Genomic DNA, 21012 nt, shown 5'->3' with positions numbered 1-21012 from the left:
CATAAAAATAAATAAACAAAATAAAGGTATTGTGTCTAACCAAAAAATAAATATTTAAAAAAAGAATTGTAAAGCATTCCACTGTCATATATAAATTTTAAAAAATTTTAAAAATCATGTTATTGGCAAATAGTGATAGTTTGAGTTCTTCTTTTCCTATTTGTTCCCTTTAATTTTTTTCTTCTGTCTAATCACTCTGACTAGAGAGAAACTGACAAACTATTTTTAGGGTTCTGTATCATTTTACATTCCCATCAGCTATGTGTGAGAGATCCTGATGCTCTGCATCCTCTCCAACCTTTGGTATTGTTGCTACTTTTAATTTTAGCTATTTTAATAGATGTGTCATGATATATCATTATGGTCTTAATTTGCATTTCTTTAATGAGTAGTGATATTGGACATATTTTCATGTGCCTATTGACTTGACTGTCTTTTTATCTTTTTTGAAATATTTCTAGATATGAGTTCTTTATAAGATATGTGGCTTGCGTATATGTTCTTCTATTCTGTAGTTTATCTTTTCACTTCATAATACTTTGAAGAGCAAAATTTTTATGAGATCCAGCTTACAGTTTTTTTTGTTTTTATGGATTCATAGTCATGTTTGTGTCATGTTTCGGATGCCTTTACTAAGCCCTAGCTCCCAAAGATTCTCTTTGGTAGAAGTTTTATAGTTTTACATTTAAAATTTTTAAAAATTAATTTTGAATTAATTTTTGTGTGAAAGTGGCCAAGGTCCACTATTTTATCTGTATCCTTCCTCCATTGAATTGCTTTTATACCTTTGTCAAGGATCAGTTGACTCTGAGTGTGGGGTGTTTTGGGTTCTCTATTTTGTTCCATTGATCTGTGTTTCTATCCTTCTGCCAGTACCCCCATCATGAATAATATGATTATATAACCAGTCTTGAACTCAGGAAGTGGTTTCTCTAAGTCTTCTTCAGACTATTTTAATTTTAAAGATCCTTGCTATATACAAAATATCCTTCTGGAATTTTGATGGGAATGACATTGAACTTGTTTATCATCTGGAGAACTGTCATCTTTGTTTTTGAGGTGGGTAACTGGGGATTGAACCCACAGGTACTCTGCCACTGAGCTGCATGCATCTCCAGCACTTTCTTTCTTTTTTATTTTGAGATAGAGTCTTGCTGAATTGCTGAGGCTGTCAACTACCTCTGGGATTCTCCTGCCTCTGCCTCCTGAGTAGCTGGGATCACAGGTGTGCACCACTGTGCCTGGCACGAGAACTGTCATCTTAACTTTTTTTTTTTTTTGTCTTATAATTCAGAAAGGCTGAGAATTTCCTAAATTGAATTCTGGTCCCTTTTGAATAGCAGTTTCTCCTCTCATCCTTTCCTCTTGTGTTTTAATATAAATAACAAGAAGAAACTAGGCTGCATCTTCAACACCATGTTTAGAAATTGCGTAAGTTAAGTATACAAGTTTATTGCTTGAAAGTTGTGCTTCCACGCAATTGTTGGCTATAATTCAGCCAAACTTTCTACCAGTATTAAAACTTTCTACTAGTATTAAAGAATATGTACCTGGGGGCTGGGGTTGTGGCTGAACAGTAGAGCGCTTGCCTAGCACATGTGAGGCCCTGGATTTGATTCTCAGCGCCATATACAAATAAATAAATAAAATAAAGGTATTGACAACTACAACTAAAAAATAAATATTAAGAAAAAGAATATCCCCATTTTGCCTGCGTCCTCCAGGAGCCATCCTATCTCCTTGCACCTAGCATCCAAGGAAATGTGCTGTACACCCCTGGAGTGGAAATGGGCAGAGCAATGGTGGCCAGGCTGGGGCTGGGGCTGCTGCTTCTGCCACTGCTCCTACCCATGCAGATTTATTCAAACCAAACAGCTGTTGTGACACTTTCAAGTAACTCCTCACAGAGTACCTCTGCTGCTCCCAATTCAACTAATGCTACACCCAGCACAGGTGGCAGTGCCCTGCAGTCAACAGCGAGTCTCCTTGTGATCTCGTTCTCTCTTCTACATCTCTACTGTTAGAGACTCAGGCCAAGAAATGTCTCTACTTCCCCATCTTCCAAACCCAATCAGAATGGTGACTAGAAGTCCAATGTGTCAAGGAAGAAGCTGGTCTGCATCAAATCTATCAATCCCCGCACCTGATTTTATTGGCACAGAAAACACTGAGAATTCCAAATTGATTGGTTTGAAGGACATGTAAAGGGTTTCACAAGTGATGAATGCCAATATTAAATCTGCTGGAGTTTCATGTGCAAGATAAAAAGAGATAACATCCAAAATTGAGACATGATTTCCTTGAATGAGGCATAAGAAATATGGACATTTAAAACTCTATCTTGAAAACAAGAATAGATTTTGTCTAGAGATAAAGGATGGAATATGGAATGGAGATTTCAGTTTTTATTTGGTTCACGAAATCTATAAGGCCATAAAACAGGTAATATAAAAAGCTTCCATGATTCTATTTATATGTACATTAGAGGGAACTTCCAGGTGTTACTGTAAATCCTCAATGTATTGTTTCAGCAGTACTAATTTAATGCTAATATATTCTAGAAAAAGTTTCACATTGTTAAGCTATTTCTGTTCCTTTGGGAACTGAACTCTTTCCTCTGTGGTTTTTGGATTTGACATTATGTTTGAACTTTTATGTAGTAATTGACATGTGCTAGGGCAATGATAGATTGGAATCCACCCCAAATCCAGGCATCAGGAGTCTTGCTTATCCTCACAAAGTCAAATGGTAGGCATCTCCCATCTCCTGTTTTCATTCAACAAGAGTGCCAGATTCCTTTAGCTAAACTGATTCCACAGAGTAGAATTGCATTGACCTCAACTAATTTCAAAATGCTGCTTTTTATTTCTACATTTATTGAATACGTTTCACAATTGAAAATGGTCCACTTTGAAGGTAAAATGGCAAATCTTGAAATTAGAAAGGCAACTATGTGAAGAAGCCAAATTTATAAATCATCATTTGGGAAGTGAAGACTGGAAGCTAGCTTGCATATTAAATTCACAAAAACTTCCATACTTTTTCTGTAAATACTTTTTTTTAAACTATGGATCAGAATAGCCATATTTGGAACACTTGCTGTTATCAGTCAATATTTTTAGGTAGTTAGAACCTGATCCTAAGCTTAAAAGCGGTCTTGATCCTCTAAATCTTTTACAACTGCCTTGATACACAGAAATCTTTTGAAAAATACACTCCCTGAAATCTTTTGTTCACATGGTCACACATTGATGCTTACACGTTCCAGTATCTATTATGGCCACCACAGTCTTGATAACCCAAATCATTTTTCTCATCTTTAGAAACCTACACGGAACAACCAGATCAAACAGATCTAAAGCTACTGTGTGTGTGAATGAACACGCCCCTTTGCTTCATACCTGAATGCTGTACATCTATGTGGATTGTATATTGTGTTTGTGTATTTATGCTTTGATCCATAGTAACTTCTCATGTTATGGAGTTGATTTGCATTGAACACAAACTGTAAATAAAAATAAATAAATGGCTGAAAGAGGAAAAAAAAAAGGAATATGTACCTGATTTCAGTCTGAACCCTCATCAACAATACATTTAATGTATTGTTAAGTGTATTGTCCAATGTATTTAGTGTCCAATTTTCTGCCAGTAGTATGTTTATGATGTTTAGATATTCTCCAAAATAATATAGACATTCTTTACTGTGCTTCTCATTTCCTCTTGAGTCCTTAGTGACAGAGTGTTAAACATCCACTTTTCTACTACAATTTGTTTATGGCAATCTAGGCTTTTTCTCCTCAAAATTCTTTCAGTCTCAGCCCCTTACAATTAAAAAGCCAGTTTCAGGTGCATGTCCACAATCCCATCTACTCAGGAGGCTGAGACAGAAGGATCACAAGTTTGAGGCCAGCCTGGAGAATTTAGTGAGATCCTGTGACAAAATTTTAAGATAAAATAAGAAGGGGTGGAAATACAGCTCAGTAGTAGACCACTCTGGGTTCAATCCCCATTACCACACATGCACACAAATTCAGTTCCACATTTTTAGATATTTGCTATGACAAATACCACATTTATGGTATCCCTTGACTTATGAGCAGCCTAGAATCTTTGTTCACTTGTTATGTTGCCATCTTCAGTGTCAAGTCTCACTTGCTTCCCTCATCTAAGGGCATTTCTGATTACATTTAGATCTCTTCCCCTCAGTACAGGATAATTTCTCTGTCTAAAATTCTTACTCATATCTGTAAAGGTAACATTCACAAGTCCTAGGGATTAGGACTTGCATAACTTTGGGAGTCAACTATTAAGTCTACTATAGGTTGAATACCCTTTATTTAAAATGCTTGATATCAGAAGTGTTTCAGAATTTTTCTGATTTTGCAATATATATTTGCATAGACTTTACTGGTAGAGTATTTCTAATCTGAAAATCCCAAATCTGAACCTCTTGTGTTGGTGCTCAAACAATTTTGAATTTTAGAGCATTTGGATTTCAGATTTTTGGATTAGGGATGCTTAATTTGTATGTGTTCTGTGGACTCTTTAAAAGAATGAGCATTAGCTGGGTGTGGTGATACACATCTGTATTCCCAGCAACTTGGGAGGCTGAGACAGGAGGATCACTTGTTCAAAGCTAGCCTCAACAACTTAGTAAGGCTCTAAGCAACATGATGAGACCCTGTCTCAAAATAAAAAATCCAAAGGGCTGGGGATGTGGCTCAGTGGTTAAGAGTGCCCAGCTTAAAATAATAAAAATAATAATAAAAGAATGAGTATTGTGCTGGTATTAGGAATTTTTTTTTTCTTTTTTTTTTTTTAGAGAGAGAGAATTTTTTTAATATTTATTTTTTAGTTTTCAGTGGATACAACATCTTTATTTTATTTTTTATATGGTGCTGAGGATTGAATGCACATGCCAGGCGAGCGCGCTGTACCGCTTGAGCCACATCCCCAGCCCCAATTTTTTTTTTAACTTTATTTAATTTATTTATTTTTATGTGGTGCTGAGGATCGAACCCAGGGCCTTGCAGGTGCTAGATGAGCACTCCACCGCTGAGCCACAACCCCAGGCCCATGGGAATGTTTTAAAATGTCAGATCTTGCTAATGAATTCTATATCTCTCCTGATTTTCTGTGTATTTTCCTGTTGTTGAGAGAAGGATATCACAGTCTCCAACTTTTAAAAGGAAAGTATCACATGCCACACCCTGCATGAACCTTAAGGTCATTATGCTTAGTGAAGTAAATTTATCAGAGAACATTCAAATACTGCCAGGCAGGTGCAGTGGTGCATAGCTGTTACCCAGTGACTTGGGAGGCTTAGGTGGAAGAATTGCAAGTTCAAGGCTAGCCTCAGCAACTTAGAGACATCCTGTCTCAAAATAAAAATTTAAAAAGAGCTGGAGGTATAGCTCAATGGTGAAACACCCCTGGGTTCAATTACCAGTACAAAGAAGGAAAAAAAAAAGACAAATTCTATATGATTTCATTTACCAGAGGTGTTTTAAGAGCAGTCAGTCAAAGAGATGGTAGTTTCTAAGAACTGGGGAGAGAAGAAATGGGAAAGTTGGTGTTTTTAATAGGGATAGAGTCCTAGTTTTCCAAGATGAAAAAGTTCTGGAGATGGATAGAAGTGATGATGGTTCATAAAATATGAATATACTTGCCAGGTTTCTGTTCTTGCGACTAAAAGGCTCAGGGGTCACTCCAGTTAAACTGGGCTAACTGGGCTACACGAAATAACCACACAAGAGACTGACAGACCCAACCTGATCTTTTCTTAAAATTGGGCATCTCGCCACAAAACCATGAAAAGATAATTTTGGCTTTACTATAAATTACTGCAAATTCTGAACCTACTTGGAATGCCTGCCCGTGCCCTGAACTCACCCATGTCCGGTTTTCCCTGACCAGATAACAACCCTTTCCTAAACCTTAGTGACGCCTCATAAATTCTGGCCTTCCCTGGCCGGATAACGACCCTCTCTGAGTCTCTCAGATCTCCATAAATTCTGATGCCGGGCCCAGCAAAAAATGTAAACTTGTGTTATGCTCCTCAGAGTGTTGTTATCTGTAACCCCCCTTTGTGTAACTTTTTGGGTTATAAAACTGGGCCGCAAAGAAGCCTCACCACTGTCCTTGGCTCCCATGATTTTGATGGGCAAGGCAGCCCGGCCGGTCGAAATAATAAGCTTGCTTTAATTTGATTTTAATTGGAGTCAGTGGTCTTTTCTTGCGTCCTGGTCTAACAAGACACAAATACCTTTTTCTTTAGAGTCGCTGTGACGGCTCCTCTGACCTTAAGGGTCCACAGAAAGAAAGAGAGCGTGAGAGCATGCGCTGACCCCTTTTATTGAGGAGAAGCTATTCAAATGAGGCAAGGGGTCAGGTTTCAGGGGGCTGAGTCTATCTTCATGATGTCCACTATCAGCAGGTTGACTGACACCTGGGTAGGCCACACCCAAGGGCACAGTAAGAGAAGGGGACACACACAAGGCACTTCCATGGAAGATTCTACCCTAAACAGGGCAAGGGGTTATATTACAAAGGAACAGGTGAGCGTAGCTTCACCCATGGGGCTGTAGCAAGACACACCCATGCACGAGACACCGACCCTCAAACCCAAGAAGGGTGCCACATTTCTGTGACTGAGAGCCTCAGCACCCAGCAGGGAAGTGTAACTCAGTCATGTGTAAGGTTGGCCTCCCACATATACTGTACTCATAAAATGGTTAAGATAGTAAATTTTATGTGTTGTGCTCTTTTCTTTTAATTTAAAAAAGTTAACTTTTTTAATAACAAAAATGAAGCACAGTTGTCTGGTGTCGTGTAGCTACTTAAGTGGCTGAGCTAGGAATAAAGCCCAGTAGTGTGACTCTGGAGCACATGCATTTAATCTTCATTCTGTATGGCTTCCAAAACACTTTTGGTAATGATAAGTGCTATGATAAAACAAAGCAGTGATGTCTTATAGAAAATGATGGTGCGAGAAGTTGAGTATGCTTTAGACAGAGTGATGAGGAGGACAGGCCTCCTGGAACTGAAGACTGAAAGGAAGAAAGGGAGCCAGCAGGAGCTGGAGGGACCTGGCTGCTCAGGACAGGGCCTGGAGGGGGGCAGGATGGGGAGCTATGGAGTTGGGATCAGAGAGGATCCTGGAGGACCAGGTGAGGAGGTTGGGTTTTATTCTGAGCCTATTGGGAAGCAATATGTGTTTTAAGCAGGAAAGAGACATGATTTGATATGTTTTGAAGAGTTCTGCCAATTTTCCCTTGGAAAGGAAGTTGAGAAGAAATTCCAGAATATTTGTCCATTTTGTACTCAGACGTCAAATTTGAAGACTTGAGACTTTATGAAATATTTTATTTTCAGTGTTGTTAAAGCTATTAATGAATTTACCAATGACAGCAATTATATACAACCTTTATCCCCAGACTTTTTTATTTTTTATTTTGAGACAGGGTCTTACTGTGTTGCTTAGGACCTCCCTAAATTGCTGAGGCTGGCTTAGAATCTGCAATCCTTCTGCCTCAGCCTCCTGAATTGCTGGGATTACAGGCATGCACCACCATGCCTGGCTGCTGAGTTGTATTCTAAGACTATGTTTAGTTTTGCAAAAAACTGCCAAGCTGTTTTTCACAATGTCATTACAGTCTTCATTCATGTGTATTTGGGAAACTGTTTTCCCTCTTCCTCCAATCTCAGATTCTTGGATATGAAAAGGATTAGTTGATCAGGGTTAATTTTAAAAAGTATTCACTTTACTTTTAGTTTTCTTAGAAAGTAAGTCTCGGTGTCCATTGTTATTTTTCAAGATTGAGTTAAACATATGTATCTTTTAAGATCTTAAAATATTTTTTGCTTTAAGAATAAAAATTTCAAATGACATTCAGAAAAGATTTTGATTAGCTTTTTGAAATAGTAGTATTATCCTATTAACAAGTAAGGAAGCTGAGGCACAGTGAGGTTAAGTAAGTTGCTCACAGCTAATAACTGCCTTGAAACAGGTAGCACAGCTACAGCGTTCAGTTTCTGACCTGATACGTCATACTGCCTCTATATTGATCACCACATTAATGAATTAAGGATTTATATATTCATTGCTACCTTTTAATACTGGCTCTTAAATTTCAGTGTTTAACAGAATCATTTGGGAAACATTAAAATTCGGAATGCTAGGCTTCTGATTTGGTAAGATATAGGGTAGGGTCTAGGAATGCTATTGTATACAAGTACTTCTGAGTGATTCTGGGAGACCATTTTGTAAGCAACTGCTATGAAAAATGAGCTAGATTCAGTGACTTTTGATATGGATTACAGAAAGCTGGCTAAGTCCTTGACTCTTCTGTTTAATTTTGCTGGGAGGAACCAGAGGGTAACTGTCCTTTATCACTGTATTCAGTAAGACACATGCCATTGCAGTGGTTCTTCTTGCTTGTTGGTGGTTGGCTACATCACCCAACAGGAAGGGTAACAAATGTGGTTTGGCATGTTGTTGTTAAGAGTATGTTTATATATGAGTCCTAAAGGCTAATTTGGGGAGGATTGCAACATCAGGTCTTTTTTTTTTTTTTTTACGTGCAACACTATGTAAAGACAAAATAGTTATTTTAAAAACTCACAATGACTGCTCTAATTTCTAGTTTATTGCTATTTTGTCTTTCATCTTTGTTATGAAATTCTTAACTGCTTCATCCACTGTTGGATGTGATCCTCTAAGTTAGAAGGAGACTTGGAAGAATAATAGCAGTAGTGTTCAAAGTTGTCATAGAAAAGTTAGTAATGTTTGTTTAAAATTTTTCTCATAATAAAGTAAGTATTCCTTATAGCTGTATGTCATTGATAAGTGTTGGTTCTGTTGTTGTATGGCAGGCTCTTAGAAGGCTGTTCTAGTATCTATTTTAGAAAATTCTTCCCTCTGTCAAGGATTGAGAGGGATCTGTTGTTCAGATGTAGATTTGTAAAGGCAGTGCATAAAATGCCTGCTATAGTTTGGATCTAAAATGTCCCCCCAAGGTCCATGTAGTAAAAAAATTGGTTCCTACTATTGCATCTCTGGGAGGTGGTGGGACCTTTAAGAGGTGGGGCCTAACAGGAGGTCTTAGGTCACTGGAGACATGCCTCCGGACATTGTGGGACCATGACACTCTTTTGTTGAGTCCTGGTGGGGATTTTGCTTCACCAGGTGACCCTCACTGCAGGCCCAGAAGCAATGGAGCCAATCAGCTGTGGACTTGGGCCTCTAAAACTGTGAACCAAAATAAACTTTTTCTCCTCATAAGATGATTATTTCAGGTATTTGTTTTAGATCCAGAAAGCTGACTAATACAGTATCCAAATTTTAAGTGTTCCTGGAGCTCGAGCTCTTTTCCATGTATTTAACCTGTACAGACGCTTGTGTAGACATGTTGGGAAGAACATTTACTCACCACAGAAGCTCTGCTGGGCTCTTTCTCAGGCAGTGCCTTCCACCTCCACCCGATTAACCACTGATCTGATTCCTGTCACCAAAAATTTGTTTTGTCTGTTTTTAGCTTATTATGGACATTTCCTGTAAGTAGAATCATACAATATGTGGTCTTTTGTGGCTGGCTTATTTTACTTAACATCTAGTTTTCAAGGCTCATCTGTGTTGTAGCATGTGTCAGAATTTCATTCCTCTTTATGATTGAATAATTGCATTTCAATTCCATTGTATCTATAGACCACATTTTGTTTATCCACTCATCTGTTAATGGACATTTGGAGTATTTCCACCTTTTGACTATTGTGATTATTACTACTTTGAATATTTATGTACAAGGTTTTATGTGGTCATATATTTTTACTCCTTTGCTCTATATATCTAGGAATGGAATTGCTGATCATATATTTAACTTTTTGAAAAATTAACAAGCACTTTTCCAAAGTAGCTGGACTTTATTGTATTTTTAAAATTAATTTCTGTATATTATTTTGGGGGTTTAAGCTGTTATTTTTCTAATTCTTTTTTTATATTTCAAAAACCAATATGTTAAGGGCTGGGTGATTTAGCTCAGTTGGTAGAGTGCTTGCCTCACATGCACAAGGCCCTGGGTTCAATCCCCAGAACCACATACACACACACACACAAAAACAAACAAACAAACAAACAAACAAACAAAAAAAACAATATATTAAGATCTTTGAGCTAGTAAAAATTTGCTAAACATTAAGAGGGAAATCCTCTAAAATATTGTTTTATTTTATTGGTTCTTTTTAGTTATACATAACAGTTGAGTCTATTTTATGTAATTATACAAGCATGGAATATATCTTGTTCTAATTAGGACCCCAGTCTTATAGATGTACATAATGGTGAGATTCACAATGGTGTATTCATATATGCACATAGAAAAGTTATGTCAGATTCATTTCACTTCTTCCCTTTTCCTCCCACTCCCTTCCCTTCATTTCCCTTTGTCCACTGTACTTCTGTTCCCCATCCCCCATTCCCCTTATTTTGGGTTAGTTTCCACATATCAGAGAAAACATTTGACCTTTGGTTTTTGGGAAATGGCTTATTTCACTTTTTGATAGTCTTATAGATTCATCCATTTACTGGTAAATGTCATGAAGTCATTTTTCTTTATGGCTAAATAATACTCCATTGTGTATATATACCATAATTTCTTTATTTTTATTTTTATTTTTGGTACTGGAGATTGAATCCAGGAGCTCTTAACCACTGAACAACATTCCCAGCCATCTTTTGTATTTTATTTAGAGACAGTCTTGCTAAGTTTCTAAGGGTCTTGCTAAATTGCTGAAGCTGACTTTGAACTCACAATACTCCTGCCTCAGCCTTCTGAGCTACTGGGATTATAGGCATGTGCCACCATGCCTGGTTTATATACCATAATTTCTTTATTCATTCATCTGTTGTAGGGCATCTAGGTTGGCTCAATAGCTTAGCTATTGTGACTTTTTCTGCTGTAAACATTGATGAGGCTGCAGCACTGTAATATGCTGATTTTAAATCCTTTGGACAGGAGTTGGAGTTGTGGCTCAGTGGTAGAACGCTCACCTAGTATATGAGAGTCATTGGGTTTGATCCTCAGCACCACATAAAAATAAATAAAACAGCGGTGTTGTGTCCATCTACAACTAAAAAAAAATGTTTAAAAAATACTTTGGACATATACTAAGGAGTGGGATAACTGAGTCAAATGGTGGTTCTAGTCCTAGTTTTTTGAGGAATCTTCATACTGCTTTCCAGAGTGGTTGCACCAACGTGCAGTCCCACCAACACTATATGAGTGTACCCTTTTCCCACATCCTTGCCAACATTTATTGTTACTTATATTCTTGATAATTGCTATTCTGGCTGGAGTTATTTTTCTAATTTTTAAGATGAGTGTTTAACTTACCATTTTCAAGTTTTGGTGTTTTTTTTTTTTTTTTTTTTTGGTATTTTGGGGATAAATCCAGGGGTGCTTACCACTGAGCCATCTCCCCAACCCTTTTTATTTTGAAACAGGGTCTCACTAAGTTGCTTAGGGCCTCACTAAATTGCTGAGGCTGACCACAGATTCTTCTTGCCTCAATCTCCTAGCAATTGGGATAACAGGCACGTGCCACCATGCCCAGTCCTTCAACTTATTTTCTAAAATAATTATGTTAAGTTTGGGTTTTTTTACGCTTTAATATTGCTGTAGCCCACAGCATTAATATATAGTATTTTTATATTACCTTTTCTTCTTGATGTTTTCTAATTTACATTACTATCTCTTCTTTGACCAATGACTTATATAAAATTGTTTTAAATTTTCTTTTAAATTAACATAATAATTGTATATATTTATGGGGTATAGAATGTGTGCTGATCAAATCAGGATAATATAACTTCCCTCTATCTCCCTCCTTCTTCCTGTTCAAGCTTCTAGAAATTACAATTCTATTCTTTTCTACTGTTAGTCAATATTTTTAACTTTTGAATAAGGAATTTGAGAACATGTGGTGTTTGTCTTTTTGTGTTTGCCTTATTTCACTTAACATAGTGTCCTTTTGGAATTATGTTTCTTAGTGTCAAGACAAATGGTTTTTTCTAGTCATTGTTTTGTTACTGATTTCTATATCAGAAGTTCTCTGAGGTCAGAGAATGTGGTCTTTCTGTTACCAATTTTTTCAATAAAAGTTACAAGAAACATCAAGTACTTGTGAGTATGTTGAGCAGGAAGGGATAATGCGACATGGAGAATTGGGGTGCTTGCCATAGCTCTGAGATGGCTAGAAGAGGGTCCTCGAGCATGGGTCCCCAAAATTGAGTCATTATAGGAACTCCTGCTTCCTTCACGACCCCTGAATCCATACTGTTCTATACTGATTCCCAGTGATGGTGGCAGGTTTACATTGAATTAAGAAGCTGTTAATACCGCAGTCGACTCTGCATTCCAAAGAATCTAGAGAATAAATACTAGTTAGAATGCTGTTCAGAAAATTCCCACCATTCATGACTTCCTGGCCAGGATGCTATACCACTCAACTACATCCCCAGCCCCCTTTATTTTTTATTTTGAGACACGGTCTCGCTGAGTTGCTGAGGCCTGCCTTGAACTCCTGAGGCAGTGATCCTCCTGCCTCAGCCTCCAGGTTTTCTGGGATTACAGGCGTGCACCACCATGCCCAGCTGTCGTCTTTGTTTTTACTTTGAGACAACTGCTCTACTGAATTTTCCAGACTGCAACTTGAACTTGCAGGAGGCTGCCTCTACAACCAAGTAGCTGGGATTATAGCAGGTTCACTCATCTTGCTGCATTCAACTGTTGGGTTAGCTGAGAGCTGAGTTCATCCCAGAGGTTGTCACTCTCATGCCTGAGGCCTTAGCTAAGGTGGCTTTAACAGCCGAATGTCTGTGACTGTCTCTCTACGTGTGGTTTCTTTGCACAGTAGATTTTATTCTCAAGTCTGTGGGTACTGGCTTCTCCAAGGCCTGGTGGTCTCAGGGTCCCAAGACAGTAGAGATGCAGGTATAAGACTTTGTGGGCTGGACCTTACACATTGTCACATCTACCACTTGTTTTGGCCAAAGGAAGTTCCTAAGCCAGTTCAGAATCAATAGTGGGAATAGATTACCAAGTATCAGGGACTTATTTTTCTTGCTGACACAGTAAAGATGTATTCAGATTTTTTGATTCCTACGTGGATATTTTGCAGTTTGTGTTTCTAATGGCTTTTGTGTTTTTCTTTCTCATCTTTTTATGAGATTGATTGATTGGTTGATTGATTTCCTTGTTGGGTTTGAACCCAGGGCCTTAGTGTTCTGCCATGAAGCTACACCCCCAGCCCACTTGTCTTGTTAGATTAATTATTTTTTTCTCATCCAATTTTAATTCTGCTTCCCAGTTTGTGCATTTTGAACTCCATTCCTTTCCTGCTTAGTCTAGAAATTTGAACCAGGCATTGTGGTATACATCTGTAATCCCAGTGACCCTGGAGGCAGGAAGAGTGCAAATTCAAGGCTGGTCTGGGCAACTTAGTGAGACCTTATCTCAAAATAAAAAATAAAAGGGAGATGTAGCTCAGTAGTAAAATATACTTGGGTTCAATCCCCATTCAAAAGAAAAGACCTATGTCTAATATAAGGTAGTTGTAATTTTGCGGGTTGGTCTCTGTGTCCTCTATTCTGTACCATTGGTCTACCTGCCTGTTTTGGTGCCAGTACCATGCTGTTTTTGTTACTATTGCTCTGTAGTATAGTTTAAGATCTGGTATAGCGATACCACCTGTTTCACTCTTCCTGCTTAGAATTGTTTTAGCTATTCTGGGTCTCTTATTTTTCCAGATGAATTTCATAATTGCTTTTTCTATTTCTGTGAGGAATGCCATTGGGATTTTGATCGGAATCACATTGAATCTGTAAAGTGCTTTTGGTAATATGGCCATTATAATAATATTAATTCTGCCTATCCATGAGCAAGGTAGATCTTTCCATCTTCTAAGATCTTCTTCTATTTCTCTCTTTAGGGTTCTATAGTTTTCATTGTATAGATTTTTCACCTCTTTTGTTAAGTTGATTCCTAAGTATTTTATTTTATTTTTATTTTTTTGAGGATATTGTGAATGGGGTAGATTTCCTCATTTCTCTTTCAGAGGATTTGTCACTGATATACAAGAATGCCTTTGATTTATGGGTGCTGATTTTATATCCTGCCACTTTGCTGAATTCATTTACTAGTTCTAGAAGTTTCTTGGTTGAACTTTTTGAGTCTTATAGGTGTAGGATCATATCATCAGCAAATAGTGCTAGTTTAAGTTCTTCTTTTCCTATATTTATGCCTTTAATTTCTTTCATCTGTCTAATTGCTCTGGCTAGTTTTCAAGAACTATGTTGAATAGAAGTGGTGAGAGAGGGCATCCCTGTCTTGTTCCAGATTTTTAGAGGGAATGCCTTCAATTTTTCTCCATTTAGAATGATGCTGGCCTGAGGCTTAGCGTAGATAGCTTTTACAATGTTGGATTTTAAAAAAGTTGCATTTATACACAATGGAATATTACTCAGCACTAAAAAATAATAAGATCATGGCATTTGCAGGGAAATGGATGGCATTAGAGCCAGTGATGGTGGCTTATTTATAACTTCACTTATGCTAAGTGAAGTTAGCCAATCCCCAAAAAACAATGCTGAATGTCTTCTCTGATATAAGGGGATGACTCAAAATGGGGTAGGGAGGAAGAGCATGTGAAGAAGATTACCTCTAGATAGTGAAGAGAGGTGGGAGGGAAAGGGAGGGAGAAAGGGAATTGCACGGAAGATGGAAGGAGACCCTCATCGTTATATAGAATACATGTATGATGATGTGAGGGAAGAAAAAAAAAAGAAGTGGGTCACATTAGATTGGGGAGAGAGAAGTGATGGGAGGGGAGGGGAAGGGGGGAATGGAAGGATAGCAGAATAAAATAGACATTATTACTGCTGTGGGTATATACGTGGGACTGCATGATCAATGTGATTCTGCAACCTGTATACTCAGAAAAATAAAAAATTTTATCCCATCTGATTCAAGATCATTGTACTGTCATGTGTAACTAGTTAAAACAAATAAAAAAGAAAAAAGAAAAGATCTAGATGGGGCTGGGGGCGTGGCTCAGTGGTAGGGTGCTTGCCTAGCACATGTGAGGCACTGGGTTTGATTCTCAGCACCACATACAAATAAATAAAATAAAGGTCCAACAATAACTAAAAAAGTATTAAAAAAAAGAAAAGACCTAGAAATTTGAGTGTGCTTTTTTAGCTTGTTGAGTCTAAAGTTAATAATGTATACCCTCATCCTTAGAATGCTAAGAACTTTGAAGCAATTTTTTCCTTCCCATTTACATGCTATTGTAAGGCATTTTAGTTCTATTTTTTATTCTAGAAGACATTATTATCTCAGTCAGTTTTCCTTTAGATTTGCTTTTGGAGATCAGTGCTCATCGTTCCCTTTTGCATCTAACACTTCTTACCTCAGATCTTTTTTCCTGATATTTGTTCTTTCAGAATTTTCATTAGTAATAGTGTACTAGTGGCAAATTCTTATTTTTTTTCCCCTGGAAATATTGCTTTTGAATCTAATCCAAATGGAGCTTGAGGGGAAATGGTAAGAGAGGAAGTCTCAAGGAGGTGATGATAGTATTTGGAGTGATTCTTATGTCAATGGGGACTGCTCAGAGCTTCTTACCCTTTCTTACTCTGAAGGTTCTCTGATCCTACCTGCCCTGCAGTTCAGGCAAAGTACCCTGGCTAACTGTAGCACTCTGCTGAGGTGGCCTTCTTGTTTTTGTTATCATGTGACTGGCCCAGTTACCCACTTGAATTTGAGTGTTTAAACTCAGCTTTGTCACCTCCCTGAGGTCAGTCAAGTGACTGCTGAGTGGTGATGAGGTCCAGAAGTGTAGCTCTGGTGGCCTATAGTCTACCTTTTTGTTTTTTGTATCATCATATCATGCTAGTAGTCCCTTGGAACTTGTGCTCTAAACAGTTCAATCATTGGTTTTTGGAGTATCACAAGAAAGGCATTATTTCCCTGTGTACAAAATTTCCATTTAGTTGATGAACAGGGACTAATTCCCAGGCCCATGCCAGTGTTCTTAGTGTCCTATAGAATTGGCTTGTACCTGAACTGAACAAAAATCTAAAAAATACCAAATCACAACAAAAAAGTTAGTGTTGATTAGTTAGTGTTGCAAGGAAGGTAAACTTTAGGATACAAGATGTCAATTTCAGTGAAGAGTTGTGCAGGGCAGGGTGGTGTACATGTGTAATCCCAGGCACTTGGGTGGCTAAGGAAGGAGTTTCAGGTCAGCCTGGGGAAATAAATGAATGAAATAAAGGTCTATCAACAGCTAAAAAAATATATATATATATATATAAAAAAAGTAATTTTTTTTTTTAGTTGTTGATGGACCTTTATTTTATTTATTGGTTTTTGGTGCCGAGAATCAAACCCAGTGCCTCACACACGCTAGGCAAGAGCTCTTCCACTGAGCCACAACTCCAGCCCCTGAATGGCCATTTTTTCTTTCTTTCTTTCTTTTTTAATATTTACTTTTTAGTTGTAGTTGGACAGACTATATTTATTTTATTTATTTATATTTATGTGGTGCTAAGGATCGAACCTAGGGCTTTGCACGTGTTAAGCGAGCACTCTACTGCTGAGCCACAACCCCAACCCTGAAGGGCCATTCTTAAGCCCACCTCTGGAGTGTCAGAATTCTATATGGAAGCTCATAATAAGGACATCCAACAAACTTTAGGATTTTGCAGCCAGAGCAGAAATTTTCAGTTGATTTGATTCTTTCAAAGAAGGTAGCTTTATTGAGGTTGAAATAAAAGTTTTCATCATATGCCTTTTTGTGCATTAGGGTATAGCCACATCCATATATTCATTTTCAGTTTAAGAATAAATTGCTAGATTTCTTGGGAGAAAAAGAAAAATCCTCCATGACACCTTTGTTTCTTCTTACCTAATAGAGTCCAAGTGAACAAGTATAGACAGCCAATGTCAATAAATCAATCTAAGTCTTATGTTGCCTTCATAGGGCAAACTGGTGTGTTCCTGGGAAGGGTCTGGATAATCGGTACCCCTTCTCTAAACATTGCTTAGCATCCCATTTTTAGTATAGCACTTGCATGTGTGAAATTGCCTGTGTGTCAGCAGATTTATGTCTGCAAAGTTATTTTGGATGCAGATAGATGCTGATAGAACTTCACTAAACAGCTGGTATAACAGCTCAGTGTTGATATTCACTATGCATTCTGGGTGTCCAGAGAAATAATAGGATGAAAAGATACTTAAATGACTGAAGCTGTGCAGATTGTTCTGGAAATATTTCATCACATACTTCAGTTCCTTTTATTAAAGTCTTTTTTCTTTCCCCTCCTTCTTTTTCTCTTCCCTTTTTTCTTTCCTCCCTCCCTGCTTCACTCTCTTTCTTCTCGTCCTTCTTTCCCTTTTTGGCATTGATTCCCGGGCCTTGCTCATGCTGAGCACACTCTGCCTCTGGGGACTGAGTCTTTTAGATGTGCTGAGTATTCTATTACTTCCTGTTGATGCTTTTGCTGAATATCCTAAAAGATATTGGCCATTTAATACCAAAACATTTTCTGTTACTCTTTACTATGAAAATTTTCAAATTTTAAAATGGATAACAAATAATCATACATCTATCAAATAGATTCAACAGTTGTTATTTGGCTCAGTTCTTTTTTTTGCTGAAGTATTTCAAAGTACTGGTTTAATAGCATTATAATCCTAACAACTATAGTATGAGTCTCTAGGAAATAAAGATTTTTCTAGATAGCCACAATCACATTATCGTACCATACAAAATGTCTTTTAAAAAGGTTGGAATTACTGGTAACATAAATGAAAACACTTTGTTATTACTCCTTAGTGCCTTAAAGGGGTAGGAAAAGACAGGCATCACTAGAGGAGAAAAAAAAAAATCAAGGGAATCCTGGAAAGCTTCTGATCGAAGGAGCTTTAGGATCTTTAGCGTTAAATCATTGTGGTGTTTATATTCACCTTCAAAGCCTTCACTCTGTTGTTAACCAACACTGCACATCCTCAGGGCAGGAGGGGAGATACTGTAAATAGACTTTTTTTCTCTTTAGTTGTAGATGGACACAATAACTTTGTTTTATTTATTTTTATGTGGTGCTGAGGATCAAACCCATTGCCTCACACGTGCTAGGCAAGTGCTTTAACACTGAGTTACAACCCCAGCCCTGTAAATAGACATTCTTAAAAGAAACATAAGTGTCTATAGATGGTTGAAGTACAGCTCTACCCTTTTGGATTCTTGTTTTCATATATCCGCATTGGAGAACTCAGCAGCAGAGAGTTTTTTTCCCCCAAGGAGGCCGCTTTTGGGTGCCCAGCCAGCATTGTTGACAAGTTTAACTTAAAACTTCAGGTGTAAGTTACTTTCAAGTAACAGGATAGTGTCAATCAGCTGGCTACTTTTAGAAATAATATTCTATTTGTTAGAATACAGGCTTCTGGGCACAATGACTCTTGGCTATAATCTTAGTAACTCAGAAACTGAGTCAGGAGAACCTCAGATTGAAGATCAGTTTAGCAATTTAGGGAGACCCTGACTCAGAAATCACAATATAAAAAGGACTGGAGAGATAGCTCAGTAGTAAAGTGCCCCCTTAGCTCAATCCCCAGCACTGGGGAAAGAGTGGTAAAAATAATAGCTTTGAAGGTTCAAGAATTGTCTGTTGGCATGGTTGCTTCTTTATGTTCTTGAACAGTGTGGGCATTTGACGTTGGTTTTCTTCATGGTAAAAGCCTTTATTCTCTTGGTTTTGGAAGCATCATTTTCTCCTCTTCCTCACCTTATCTCTTGACCTGGATCTCTGTGTGTCTTCCCCTTAAATGTTAAGTGTGACACACAGTAATTCTATTGCTGATTCATATAAACCCTAGTCTGAGCCAGGTTGATCCAGGAAAAATTGAGGAGAAACTTTGTGGGTCCTTCTGGAAAGAAACTTGAAAGACCCATGAATAAGGAAGTGCTTTCTTATTCCTCTGGCATAAAAGAAATCAGCTTTAGTTCAAGATGAAGCTGGCACTTTGGAAAGCAGAATGGAAAGACCAGGTTACTGATGACATTATTGAGCTGCTAGACCCACCAAAAGCATGTTGCATGACCTTGTGTATCTAAGTTTATCCTACCTGGGGTTTGTTGAGCATCTTGGATGTGTGTATTTATGTCCTTGGTCAAATTAGGACATTTCCACCATTGTTTCTTTCTTTCTTTTCTTTTCTTTTTTTGGTGGTGCTAGGGATTGAACCCAGGGCCTTGTGCATGTGAGGCAAGCACTCTACCAACTGAGCTATATCCCCAGCCTGCATTTTTTCTTTAATAGTCTCTCTCCAGGGAAAATCATTAGATCTCACTTAGCCTCAGTTTCCTCACTTATAAATGGAGATAAGAATGGCTGCTCTCAAAGGTATTTTGAAGATTTAATTGAGATAACCTATTAAAGCATGTCGTCCAGTCTGGTTCAGTAAATTATCATTTATATCTTCCTCATTAATTGCTCAGCATAGAAAATTGCTTAAGGAAATCACTAATATGGAATTTAATGAAGCTTGGGTCTGGTAGAACAGGCAGGAAATTACAAATTTGAAGTATCCTGTGCTTTTCTACCCAATCCCATGCTCCTTCTCTGTTCCTAGACGATCACTCAGTATTAGTTCAGTTCTGTATTTATCATTCTATTTAACTTTTTGTTTTTAAGGTTTATATAGAAAGTATTTATTTCTACATAATTTTCCTGAGATCATTCATTTGTTGCTTGTTGTATTATTCATTTTCACTGCTGTTTGGGATTTCATTGTGTATATAATCCAACAACACATTTGCCCATTCTACTCTGGATAGGCATTTAGATTATTTCCTTTCTTTTTTTATTATGTACAAAATGTGCTTATTTTTTATTATACATATTCTCTGTCACTTTGCTAGAGAGTTTTTCATATATCTATGTGTATGTGTATATATATAAAACATGTGTATGTATATATGTATATGTACAAAAATATGTTTTTTAAATTAGTTACACATACATATCCCTAGAAGTAAAGTTGCTAGGTTATGGCATGCACATCTTTGATGTTAATAAACAGTACCTAATTGTGTTCCAAAGAGGCTGTGCCAATGTACACTCCCAGCAGTTTTTTTTTTTTTTTTCTTTCTTGTTTTCTACACAACCCAATCTGGTGTGAGTGAAATACATTTTTGTATTTATCAGTTAAGTGTGTACTAGAGAAGCTTGTCATGGGGCTGGGTTGGGAGACCCACACCACTGTCCCTTCCTCATGTCTTACTCCCCAGGCTGTAACCACTTTGACCTCTCTTAGCTTTCATGTGTCTGTTTTGGTATGTATTTTACATGTTAGAGGTTTACCCACATTTGAGACTGAATGACTAAGAATTGTTTGGGAGCTATGAATGTAGCAGGAAGGCAGCTGACCAAGTTTCCCTACTGGGCGACACGGGTGTGCAGGTGGTGGGTGCTTCCCTCTCAGTTTCAGTATCTGTGACCTGAAGCTGATCAGCTGATGCAGAGAAGACCTTCCACACCTCTAGTCAGAGCAGTTTGGGTTGCGGGAGTCTTGTGGTCTGCAGTCTGGGAGCCCCATGGGGAAGACTGGGAGACTTCAGCATTTAGCTCACCCTCAGTTTTATGAAGTACCTGTGCCCTCAGCTGTGTTTGGTGTCCCCTAACCTTTTGGTTTTACTCAAGAAATAAATGTTCTTCAGTGAAGGGAATGAGAAGAAAGGATCAGTAGTTTTCTTAAGCAGCCTTTTAGCCAGTCCTCCATCTCCAGCCTTGTCAGACACAGAAAAGTATTGTTGAACTGTTTGGTTTTTTTTCTTTTTCAGTGCCTGAAGACCTCTCATTAGAAGAGAGAGAAGAACTTTTGGACATTCGTCGAAGAAAAAAGGAACTTATTGATGACATTGAGGTAAAGAACAAAACAAAACCAAAAAACT

General features: G+C 37.8%; 1 protein-coding gene and 1 non-coding gene across 6 annotated transcripts in view; both read left to right on the top strand.

Moving 5' to 3' along the window:
- Cyth3 (cytohesin 3) overlaps nucleotides 1-21012 on the top strand; it is a 93157-nt gene that overhangs the window by 41566 nt on the left and 30579 nt on the right. For all 5 annotated transcript variants that reach the window (XM_071605525.1, XM_071605526.1, XM_027953283.3 and 2 more), the window contains one exon: nucleotides 20902-20984. In XM_071605525.1, the coding sequence (XP_071461626.1) occupies nucleotides 20902-20984 (83 nt within the window). The remainder of the gene's footprint in view (nucleotides 1-20901; nucleotides 20985-21012) is intronic.
- Trnav-cac (transfer RNA valine (anticodon CAC)) lies at nucleotides 10026-10101 on the top strand. The gene has a single exon. It is a non-coding gene; the product is annotated as a tRNA-Val (tRNA).

The sequence above is a fragment of the Marmota flaviventris genome, chromosome 19 (genome assembly GCF_047511675.1).
Source record: "Marmota flaviventris isolate mMarFla1 chromosome 19, mMarFla1.hap1, whole genome shotgun sequence".
Classification (NCBI taxonomy): domain Eukaryota; kingdom Metazoa; phylum Chordata; class Mammalia; order Rodentia; family Sciuridae; genus Marmota; species Marmota flaviventris.
This window is presented reverse-complemented; position numbering and strand designations above follow the sequence as displayed.